At 33.3% G+C, this 13,260-nt stretch overlaps 1 protein-coding gene across 1 annotated transcript; it reads right to left on the bottom strand.

Annotated features, from left to right (window-relative positions):
- Window positions 1-265: 265 nt before the first annotated feature.
- LOC124362261 (origin recognition complex subunit 4-like) lies at window positions 266-13,260 on the bottom strand. The gene is made up of 4 exons (XM_046816613.1): window positions 13,223-13,260; window positions 11,762-11,908; window positions 1,255-1,407; window positions 266-507 (listed from the first exon to the last, which is right to left on the bottom strand). Exons 1-4 carry the CDS (start codon window positions 13,238-13,240, stop codon window positions 340-342), a joined length of 486 nt encoding a protein of 161 aa, XP_046672569.1. The 5' UTR covers window positions 13,241-13,260; the 3' UTR covers window positions 266-339.

A 13,260-nucleotide genomic window follows, 5' to 3' on the forward strand; every position in this document is an offset into this window, starting at 1 on the left:
ATTTTGTAAGGCCAACATTTGAATGTGCAGATTATTCTTCTGTACCAAAGTTAAGAAATATACTAATAAAACATATTCCAAATTTATCACTTATAAAACAATCCATACGACTCCATGCCACAAATAAACACACAGATATAAAAATTTCTGCTCAATATTAAAAAAAACAATGTAGTTATTTTTATGCTTAGGCCAGGAAAATATAAGGGATAACAACATGATGAAATGATAGGTTACAGAGAAAAGGAAAAATAAAATTACAGAATATTGATAAAAACCTTTTATGGACAATAAATAAATAATTATACAAAGAAATTAAGGTACAAAAACATATACAACCTAATCTAGACTACTGTTGGCCCATTGAACGATATCCGTCTGCAATCCAACATAGGACTGAAGGGCAGAAGTCACTTGGGACTTGGTGAGCAAGAAGTTGTACATTTGATACTCTTTGAGTCCACTGCGTCCAGCCATTCCACTCAGAGGAATTATCAGCTCAAGCGCCTGGAAATGAGTCACTTGACGTGATTATCTACACCTACAAGTATTATTAGTTATAGAAAGAATTAAAGCAATTCAAGGCAAAGAATATTATTTGTTTGAAAGTGTTTTGTTGAATTATTTGTTCAAATAATTATGAACCTTGTTCTTTTGATAGGTTTTTAAGTAAAAAACCTATTAAAATTGTCTATACATGAAATTTTACAGTAATCAAATTTAGTAATTATAATCATGTAATTAATGGCTCAAGATACATCTGATGGAGGTTGAACCCTGCAGGTGATGTTTGCATCACGAGTTGTTACAAAAACATTTCCTACAAGTCCGACAGTGCTTCACCAATACAACAATCTACATTGCAAGGGTTGAGAGCAAGGTTTATATGTAAGTACGAGTAGATAACATTTTTACATTTAGTGGCTTTAATCCGTTGAAAGTAATGTGTGCTTGCAACTTTGAACAATAATCGTTATATCCATTACGTATAGTCAAAAAGTGTTCAAGATTAACCACCTCTATAGTCTAATATTCCCTTAATTTTTTTTATATAATGTTACATATTTTTCCTGTTTTATTCTGTTGTCTGCTATAATATTGTGCAAGAAGCATTTCTATGACAAGCACACATCGTAGTTCCGATGTTTTTTACTAGATGTCAGCATTTCCTTGGTCCTCTCAAGAGTGCACTTTTGAGTCACACAGTGCAGACAGCTACATAAGTGTATTTACAACATTCATAACGCTTCTCACCTGTAGTCTTTCAAATGCTTTCAAAACAACAGGCCGCTCACTCAGTTTTACACTGTTGGACTGTTTGGCAAACTTCAAGTAACGGTTTAATATCATCTCAAAGTTAAACGGCTCATCATCATACAACTCCATTTGGTGAGTCATGGCTATTACCTGAAACAATATTTAACATTAAGTGTCTTATATCACATTTCAACATTTATTAATTTCTTTGCCGTATGATATTTCAAAAGTAGGAGCATAATCAATATTGCAGACAAGTATGTAACAAATGCAACAATTTAGCTGATTAAATTTTGGGGAGTTTAATACTTAGAGTTTGGTGTTATAATTTTGTTACCTGCACTTCTACACAAAATATTGCATATGTATAAAAAAATGAAATAAAAATTCCCAAGGTACCATCGGAAAGTTATTTATCATGTGACATTTTTTACTGCTAAACAATACACCACGATGCTGATTTGAGAGCTAATGTTTAGTTACAGTATCAGCCACCAAATCATGCGAATAGTAGCGAACACTGTTGAAATGAAGCAAAACTGATTAAGGTCAACAATCACATGTTATTCAATAAATAAGTATACAATCACTAGTATGTGGACATATACAGCACTAGTAATGACACTATATTCATATATTGCCTAGTCCAAGCCTTTAGCATCCACTTCTGTCCCTGTCAGTGTTAGTTTGAAGACATTTTCAATTGATTACTAATTGTATATCAATTTTTTCTGTACATTTAATCAAGTGAAATATATTACTATGGATAACACAGCTATGGTGGGAAGAGCTGATTGAAAGTGAATGTTGAGTTTAGCTCAATTTCACCTTCTGCTATGTACAGCATCTGGAATCTGACATTGACACAGACTTGATTCCAAGAACTTGGAGTCCATGTTTGTCTGAAGAGATCCCACAAGAACAGTAGAATACCTTGACAAGTAATTATTTATTACTTGCCTTGAACGCACTAGCATCACCAGGGTATTGAGATAAGAGATCAACCAATGGTTGACAACCAACCTAGTCAATTAGTAACAAAGACGTTTAAAACATACTCTCACAATACAATGGGCCTTGGTTATTTTCGTGATGCATTGTTGTGATATCAGGACAGCATCAATCAGGCAAAGCTAGAATGAAAACTGACCACCTTTTATCTTTCAGGACAAAAAAGCAATCAATGTTCATTAGTGAAGAAACTGGTAGATCTGAAGAATCATATTGACCAAGCAAAAACATCTAGAAATATATATCTAGAAACATAGAAATCATCTATTTGAAGGTAGTAATTACCTGCTGTTCTTAAAAAATTTTAAACAACTCCTGATTATCACAGTTCATTAGAAGTACAGTAAATATGAATATTTGTGTTGTTATCTATCAGTAAAATCTAAAAACTGCAAAATAAACATATAAATTGTACTACACTGAAAACGAGAATAAAATAGGCAGTCTGTATCTAGTGGTTCCAGGAGTTGGCAGTAGCCTATTATAGAATAGTAGTACTACTATGGCAATGATATCCTTATATTATAATCTTTTTAAGTTTTCAGTATAATTTTGAAACTTTTATGAACAAAAATAGATTTATTCCTGTTAAATCCCCATTCTTTTTTAGTAAGTTCATTTTAGTAATGAAAACCTAAGTTGCAAGTACTAGAATGTACTCAACTTAACTAATATTACCAAATTGAGTACCTGACAAATGATATGAAAAAGCAGATAATTAATAAAGTTAGGGTAAATCTGAGACTGACTATTTGTAGTTTCTAAAGAAAGAAATATGAATATTTTATAATCTATAAACTAGTGATGGGTTGAATCCCGAATCTTCAACATAGATTCAGATTCGATAGTCGCATATGTGGAGATCCGCCGCAACATTAACTATTGGATGATCAAAAGTACACAAATTGCTGATTACAAATTGTTTTTGCCGTACTTTAAGTTTTTAAAAACCACAAAACCTGCTGCATACATAACCTGCTTAAATAATTTAGTATTTTATACATTTATGTCCGCATAGCTCTGTAAATCTGCTGCGTTTATTCTTGGACGACAGAGGATCAGCATTACGCAAATCACTGATTGCAAAAGCGTGTTTTTATTGTACTTTGTGTTTAAAAACCCATAAATTAAACCTAATTAACACATTATCATTTTTGTAAATGATATTTTGCTTGCAGGTATTATTTTCTACATTTCCTATTGTGTATTGCTGCTGTATATGCAGATTTCAGCAGCTAGTTTTTTGTTTATTTCACTATTTTTTAGGTTGGATTGGTTTGAACATTTTAAGTTTAAAATAATTTTAATAAATTATACAATTATATTCCCAGATTAAAAGCATACATTCTGGAAGCTCATACTATAATCTATCTAATTAACATTATATTTGATAAGTTTATTGTATTTTTAGTTTATATATGTCATGTTAACCCTTAAGATGCGCCATATGAATATGACTGTACCATTGAAGTCGCTCTAATTGTGGGATATGGACATGTATTTTTTTATTGGCTGAGCAAAGCCCATCACTCTTGGGACTGGATAAGTTCATTTCTGTCTTCCTGTCCAGACGATATTTTGAAAATGAACTGACCAATAAACGTGGAAATTTTGCATGAAGTCTCATTTATATATTGGCAATACTGAGTGATGATGGTGTATGCCACTCCATGGGGAGAACTAGAAACAGTAATGTATATTTACTTGTAGTTGTATATGCCGCTAGTAAATTTCTATGGCTCATCCCTTTGAAGGAATGTAAGAGTGCTGAAATATGTAATAAATTAGACTGCATTATTTTTAACAACTTTTCTGTACCTAAAATAATAGTGTCAGACAATGCTGCATATTTTACATCACTGTATTTTAAGAAGTTCTTATTTAAGTATTTTAGTGAACACCGTAGATTAGCGCCTTACAGGGCAAATGGAAATCAATCAGTAAGGCATATTAGAAATATATCAACATTATTACGTAGTTTTCTATCACAACTGTCATAGTAATTGGAATAATGACCTAGGCTATATACAATTAAGTTTAAACACCGCCCACAATGAAAGCACAGGTTTTACTGCCTTTGATTTAATGATTAATCATTCCTGTAATAATGCTTTATCTAATTTATGGAAGCTAAATGATCTAATTGGTGAAAATTTGTCCAAGGAAACTATTGTAAACAATTTAAAGAGAGCTGTTGTGAATGTAAAAAGAAGCATAGCACATAATAGTAATAGACAAAAATACTCTGAGCAAAATGTAAAACATCCCTTTAAGTTGCATTCCTTAGTATGGATAAGAACCCACTATCTAAGCAATAAAGTAGAAAAGTTTTGTGCAAAAATTGGCACCAAAATATGTAGGAATTTATAGAATTTTATATTTTTTAAGCCCCTTAACTTGTATTGTACAACATACTGAAAATGTTTTGAATGTAAAAAAGGTTCATATTGTGGATTTAAAGTTAAATTAAGACATGTTCTGTATGGAAAAACGTTGTAGCATCCCTAGCTTAATAAACCACTTGCTGCCAAATTTAAAAGATTAAATAAAATACAGGAAGTGAACAGGACTTGGTAACTTGTATAAAAAGAGGTATTAAACCTACAGATAGGAATAAGTTAATTTTTGAAAACAATCCCATTTGTTTTATAGATTTGGAAAAATTGTGTATAGCTAGTAACAACATAACCTTTAATGATAACTTAAGGGACAATTTAAGTAGGACATATGTTAACAACATATATCCACCACATGTTGAACCTAGAAAAAGCAGATTCACGCAATCAGTATGTGTACCGAATGAGGATAACACATGGGGGTGGTGACTTCTGAGGTCATAGTAATAAATACTCGAATTGCAAAGTTTACTTATAAGTTCAATTTAATTAATGAAACTTACAAGCACCACTTTTAGTTGGTAAATTAAATGTATGCCTTGCCACGTTGCTGCCAATTAGAGTACAAGAACTAAAAATGTATATCTGATAGGTGGGCCTAAAATATACAATGTTCTATGGAATTATGCCTACAATATTTTACTTTATAACATTTTAAGATTTTACTTTCCTTCGCAATATGTAGACTCACAACCCGGGCGTCGGCGTCTTGGCAACGAGACATTGAAGCTGTAGTCTAAGAAGGGTTATTTCTAGTCGGTAATTACTAGAAGAGGAGTAGAAGTTATGAAAGTGGTAGCCATCTACTCAAATAATACGTGAGGTTGAGTGGTAGAGAGGGCTAAATAGCCCTAACTCCACCTCTTAAATAAAGACATATTTCATTTCATTTCAAAACAAAAGTTCTTCAGTTTATTATACTGATAGACATTGAAAGTGACAATAGATGCAGGTGAAATCATTAAAGCTGAGCTAAATTATTAATACTAACCTCCAAATTTAAGAATAAACCAGCATATTCAATTAAAAACTGACATCACATTTACTATACATCAGACAGAATTTTGCCAGATAACACCATGTCCAAATACCCATGTGATGTTTGTAAAACTCAGCAATAGTCTGCACTGACCCATGTAAATAATGGTTCCACTCTAAATGTACACAGCTACATAGTAGTGATGCCAAAAAAAAGGATGAAAACTGGCTATGAGTCATGGATCTGTGAGAAATGCAGACTTCAAAAGAAAAACAACCGCAAACCCACTAGTCCCAATAAATCCATCAAGTCTCCACAACACTAAAATTATCACCCTAACAGACACTAAATAACCCTTCTGATGATAGTCTCCTACCTGAATATAGTCAAAACGACATTTCTGATTTCATACATGATAAAGTTCTAAACTTTAACAAACATGAAAATGATCTTGAAACTTCAATCTGAAACTTGGAGAATGCAAACTGAAAATGTGGAAGAAAGCAAACTCTGACTACACCAATAACATAGGAAATAAATCAAAAGCGACGTGGAATACAAACAAAAGTCAATTATTACATGCCTATTTTTTTCATATCTACATTCTCCAAGCTAATCAAAAGAGTTGTTCTAAAAAGAATTTTAAACTAGTGTACAAAGCACTAACTATTTAATGGTGTGCAACATGGGTTCACAAAGACAAATACCATTACCCACGACAGCAATAGTACAAATGGTATAGGCACTGATTGATGGTCTTAAAATAAAAATCTTACAACAGGAATTTTCCTAGATTTCACAAAAGCCTTTGACTTGCTTTTAACACAAACTTATCATAAAAAAAAAACTAGAGAACTTGGGTATTGCAGGCACACCTAAACATTTGCTTCAGAGCCACTTGAATGGAAGTTATTATCTAGTTGATCTAAGGTATGTAGAAAAATGGAGTAATAAAATTAGGGAAGTAAGATCCAGTCTTTTACCTGTGATTCAAAGAGTACCTCAAGGATCCATCATGAACCCTGCACTCTTCATTCTTTTTATAAATTGCCTACTTAAACAAATAGGTGATGGCCTCATGTTCATGTAAGCCAACAATACAATATTAGTGCTTAAAAAACTGACAAGTGAGATGTTGACTGTGAGATCCCTTGTGTGTCTCAACAAGTCTTACCAATACTGCCACAATAATAATCTAACAGATAATACAACCAAAACATCTCAAATAGTTTTTTGAAGGACTTTTGATCAATTTTCACACCCACCAGATGTTGAAATGTGTGATGAAGCTAAATGTCTAGGCATCACTTTAGACAAGAAACCTAACTTGGATACCTCACAACAGATAATCTTTGTATAAAATGGCAGCTACATATGACCAAACAACAATTACTGCCTACCATGCAATGCTCGAATCACATATCAGATATGGGATAACAGTCTTGGGTGGAATATCTGTAACTAACCTACAAAGAGTCCATAGATTTAAAAAAAGGCATACCTTTTTTCTTTTTTTTAAGAAACCATCATACATTGGCAGGAAAACTTCACAATCAACTACCTGCCAAACTAAGAACCAAGAAAGGAAAAGATCTCATGTCTGCACTGCACAAATGGCTCAGCAACAGGCCTAGAAAACTACAGAAGAATTTTACAATGCAAATTCAGAACTTGTTTAACTTAAAATCCTGTACTATTGACACTAATAATGTTCTCTAAGAATACGTTAATATAGTCTACTGTCTCATCATGTGCACAATTCAGTGTAGTACAATGACAAAAGACAATGTACTCAATTAAGAATATCATTAAGACATGTTACAGGGTCAAGTTAAATGTCAAACAAGTAAAATGTTATTAGGTGAGATGTCAAATCAAGATTTGTCATTTCCATGAGGAGAACTCATCCAGTGTATAGAATGTGTGGTCTTGCAGCGAACACCAAGTTTCCTATTCATAGCTCCTGGGTTGTTTTCAAGTGTTTCCGGTAAACTCGTCAATCATGTTTATTCCATATGATGGTTTTTTCTTAAATAGGGCTATTCTATGATCTGGTAGAGCGTAATCCTCTGCTTGTCTGGTTAAAGTAGCTGTGTAGGTCTCTTTGTTTTGGAATATCCTTGGTTATGCAGTATAGAATTGTTTCCAGGATGTAAATGGATGTTACTGTCAATATTTTCTAGTTTTTAAAAATTAATGTGTCTGCAGCTCTATCACGGTTCTATTCCAGCCATTAGTCTTATTGCTTTTTTCTGCATTACCAAAACTCTGTGAAGATTGCCATTTGAAGAAGCAATCCAAACAGCTACTCCATAATGAAAGTGGCTTTCAAATGACGCATGGTATGTTGTTCATGTGGCTTTATATGTACTAGTTACCTTGGTTCTTTTTATTGCAAACAGTGCTGAGTTAAGCTGTAGACAGAGACTATCAATGTGCTTTTTTCAGCGCATGTTCTCATCAAAAATTATGCCAAGATGTTTAATTTTAGCAGCTGCTTGGATGTTAGGTCAGTTATAAGTGCCTTTTTAGTGCTAAGTAATTTGTCTTGTTTCTTCTCATCGAGAACAAGGTCATTTTTGTTGTATATTCTTAAGTTATGTTAAAAGCTATGTATGTGTTAATTTCCAGTTGTTCAGTATATCTATTTGCTTTAAACAGAACAGTGTTGTCTACGTATATGATCATTCTACAATATTCCATTAAGTGGTCTGGAAAGTCATAAATAGAAAGAACAAAATGTTTTAAATATGATCTAAAGCATGTTAGTGTAACCAAATTTTCTACAAATAACACCACTTATGTGTTCAGTCTTGTGGGATCTCTTCAGATGGATGTGGAGTACAAATTCCAGAAGTCAAGCCTGCGACAGGGTCAGATTTCAGATGCTGCATTAAGCAAAAGGTGATAGAGTCAAATTCCAAAATTACATTGTATTTATTATTTTAACGCTAATGTCTATAGATGTAACAGTGTATAACAAGTGTGATAGATAAATTATGAATGTATAATTTAAACCAAAACTGACATTTTGATTGAATATCTGTTAACTGAAGATGGCTCTTCACAGTGTTGCCGGAATATTTCAAAGTGGTGATTGTCAATAACATCAATAACACTCTTTAAACAAAGTGTTAATTGTGTTGACAATTTTTCTTTGCAGTGTGAACCAGAAATTCTGATCATAATCAACTATGCAAGGGTTTCTTCACATGCTAATTTATGATAATAATCAACATCAGAACTTTTTTCTACTAAAATACTCTGGGTATCTCCCAATATTTTACCCAAAATCTAGCGCATAACTGTCTTTTCACTGTCAACTGTTTTGTCTCTATTTACTCAAAATATACTTCAAAGCTTAAAGTTTGTTTTTGATTATGTAGGGTTTTGAGAAGGTAATAGTGAAAGGAAAAGTAGTGTAATTTTTGTTGTTACAATTAATGATACCAAATATCAGAAAGATACTGTTACCTGTCCTACTTTAGATGTTTATATCAGGCGCTTAAGATTGAGGACCAACAGTTTGCAAAATTTATAATTATTTTAAACCTTATTCTGAAATTTTCTTTGATAAACAATCTGTACAAAGGACAGTGAATACAGTAGAGTCCCGATAGTTCGAGTCTCGATAGTCCGAGGTTCCGTTAAATCCGAGCCAACACATGTAAAAAAATAAAATGTGACATATTTGTACAACACACTCGAGCGCATGTCTGTAAACTGAGTGCTAGGCTACTTGGAGAAGCCGGCAGCCTGACTCATCAGTGCCACTTCATTTGCAATGCCCCACCCCCACCCTATTGTCAAGGCCACGGAACATCGCGCCCCGTATTGTCTAAAAATAAATCAGTCCGTTGCTCATCACGTTCGATTGCGGTACGGTTGTTCTAGATTACGATCGCAGTGCGTTTACCCGTCTGTTATTTACAACGTACAGTACTTGTTGTCTAAATATTAAGTTTTAGTAAAAAAGTATTTTCTGAAGTGTTTATGTGTTCATTGTACAGTGAACTATGAGTTCAAAAAGTAAAAGAAAGTTTGTACCAATAAAAACAAAACTAGAAGCTATTAAAAGACTTGATAAAGGTGAAACGTTAAAAAAATTAGCTGCAGAGTACGGAGTTGGTGAAGTGACAGTTGGTGACTGGCGAAGGAATCGCGATAAAATTGAAAAGTTTGCATCAGAAAAGTGCTCGGAAAAGTGTACTAATGAGCGGAAGTGTATGAAGAAAGCAGAGTATGAAAAAAACTAGCGAGACCCTATTTTTATGGTTTTGTCAACAAAAAAAACAAAGGTTGTCCTATTTCCGGACCTATTTTACAGGAAAAGGCATTGTACTTTCGCAATGAAATCAATGAAGGTGAGGAAGATTTTACGGCAAGTGTAGGATGGCTTGACCGTTGGAAAAAACGTTATGGCGTGAGGCACTTAGAAATTTGTGGGGAGAAACTTTTCGGCGGATTCCGAGGCAGTTGTTCAGTACTGTGAAAAGTTAAAAAATCTTATTAAAAGTGAAAATTTAACACCTGATCAGATTTACAACTGTGATGAAACTGGTTTGAATTTTAAAACTTTGCCATCAAAAACTCTAGCTTCACGGGAGGAAAAAGCTGCTCCGGGTCACAAAGAAAGCAAAGAGAGACTGACTGTGCTAGCCGCTTCAAACGCGTCGGGAAGCCATAAATTAAAACTAACTGTCATTGGCAAGTCTGCTAAGCCTCGTGCGTTTAAAAACATGTCTATTTCAACGCTTTCAGCAACTTATACAAACCAAAAAAACACATGGATGGACAAACAAGTTTTTAAAAACTGGTTTTTTTCGTGAATTTGTTCCTGAAAACAAAAAGTTTTTGAAGAAAAGCAACCTACCCTCTAAAGCCATCTTAACACTTGATAACGCAGGATCACAACCCAGATGAAGGGGAACTGCAATGCGATGGCATACGCACGATGTTTTTGCCACTGAACGTGACCAGCCTCATTCAGCCTATGGACCAAGGCGTACTTGAAACTTTGAAAAAAAAAGTTACAGACGCCGTTTGTTGCAATCAATGTTTCAAACAATTGAAGGAGAGGCAAACCATAAAAGATTTCCTGAAAAAAGTCACAATCAAGGATGTGATTTATTGGATTCTCTGAAGCTTGGAGCGATACTAAACCAGAAAAAATCCAGAAATCATGGAAGAAAATCGGAGTGTATAAAATTGATAATGATGATGAAGATGACAATCTACCGTTAATAAATTTAATAAACAGACTTCCTGGTTGCAATGGGACAAATCAAACTGATATTGGAGAGTGGATGAGTAAGGACGAACAGTTAGAGACAACAGACGACACCATAGTTGAGATGGTCACAGACATGACAGCTGACGGGAGTGAGGAAGAAGAAAGTGTGCAGGAGACAGACCCGGCAATGTCTCACATCGGCGGCTACGTGGCACTGGACGCGGCCCTGTGCTACGTAGAGCAGCAAGCAGAGGCGACAGCGGCAGACACGTTATTGCTTCGGCGGTGGAGAGACATGGCTGCCCGCAAACGCTGCAGTGTGGTGAAACAAAAAACTCTAGACAGTTGTTTTAAGTAAACATTGCATCTTTGGACCTCTGTAAGTAATTTCTTAATGCTGGTATTTGTACTAAAAGCATATTTCTTTTGTTTGCCTTCAGTTCTAATTATAACCCAATTTTTCTCAAAGTGTTCCGTATAATTCGAGTTGTTCACAATTCGAGGTACATCAGGTCCCATTCACCTCGGATTACTGGGACTCTACTGTAATATGATTGTGTATAATTGCCATTATATAATCATTCAGAAGTTACTAAATAATAATTAAGTATGAAAAATATCTCGATTATATTACTAAAGTGAAATAATACAGTTCCATTTTAGGATTGTTTAGTTTTCTTTTGCATGAAAATCATACTAAACCTCATTACAAAAATAAAACATACAATTTTCAGTTTTACAAATTACAAATGTATTTTCTACAAAATATCTATGACAGTAAAAATAATTCAGGCTCTGTACTTTTAGTTAAATTCTTATGAAAATTATAATAAAAGTAAATAAATGTATTATAATCGTGTATTTATCTAAAAACTGGATATTTACCAAGCAGAGTTCTAAAGTTGAGAGTCCTTGAAGTAACGTTATTTTTGCATCACAAGCCAAGAATTCATAACACTCTTTTATATCTTCTGCTGTTAATTTCACGTTTCTCAGTTCAGCTGACACTGGAATTTTACATAACAGTGTTAACTAGAACAGAAACACAACAAGTATTGAGCATATGCATATCTGTGCACTGTGAAAATGATTCTCTCTATACAATACCTATACTAAACTACTCAAAGGCATGTTCAAGGAAGGCTGGAGATTTCGACCCAAACCCTCTTTTCCTTATCCTACTTTTTCTATTACACCTGGGATATCATGATAAGTTTGTACGTTATTTGATAGTATCTAAAAATTATGCATTTAACTCTTATAGATTGAAAAAATTTAATTTAAATTTTTTCTCATAATCCTTAAAATTTCAGTTTCCACTTCACCACAAGATGCAGTACCACCTGTGAACATGTAGCGACTCAAGTGATTCGCTTCTTGTGGTAGGAATATCAGTTTCTGTAATATACTGAAGAAGTTGAACTTCTACACCTAAATTATAACTGTTTTTAAAGGAAAGCAAGTTTGTACTCCCACATTAGAGTGGACTTTCTCATATCACCAATGTATTCAAAGTACTACATGAAAACAAAATATTTTGAGGCAGTGTCACAATTTTGTTAAATATTTTTTACTGTATCAGCACAACAGTATATCTGAAGTTAAAAAACATTCTCACCATATAAGAGTGGTTTGAACAATCCAAGAATAATAAGGATTGAAGAACAACCATAAAAGATGAAAAAATAAAGTTAAAAATTTATCAATCAGCATTTTGCTTAATATTAAATTATTAGGATATTATCTATTATATGGGTTTTCATACTCAAAAGTACAACAAAATCACTTTACGCTATTGATAATTTGTGTAATGCCGATCAGTTGTCGTTCGGGAATATACACAGCAGACTCTTTGTGATGTATGAACGTAAATATAAAAAATACTTACAACTGAAAGCAATATACTATTTTTAAACTCAGATAATTCGTTAATAATATTATCTATTTAGGATTTTTCAAACAAAATACAGTAAAAATGTTTCAGCAAATAATTAATGACGAGGTGAATCTCCGCAGATTTGATTGTCAAATCCCGTTGATCAATTCTCTAAGCATACAGTAGAGGGATACCCTCTATTGAATATACCGATGGATTTGAGATTTGGCTCGACACATCACTAGTTTATTATCATTATGTCACAAAAAGTTATAAAAATTAAACAGAAAATTTTGTTGACTTTTAAGTCATAATCCGTGACTTTTCGGTGACTTCCGTGACCCATCATTAAATTGTATGATTTTTTCCGGACTTCCATGATCTGTAGACACCCTGCAATGTTTATAGACTCTTGTATGTTTAATTAAGTGTACTATTTATAAAATATATTTATTTTGTTTTAAACTTACTAAATATGATCTAAACATTTTTTCATCTGTATCACAGA

Source organism: Homalodisca vitripennis, chromosome 5 (assembly GCF_021130785.1).
Source record: "Homalodisca vitripennis isolate AUS2020 chromosome 5, UT_GWSS_2.1, whole genome shotgun sequence".
In the NCBI taxonomy this organism is placed as follows: domain Eukaryota; kingdom Metazoa; phylum Arthropoda; class Insecta; order Hemiptera; family Cicadellidae; genus Homalodisca; species Homalodisca vitripennis.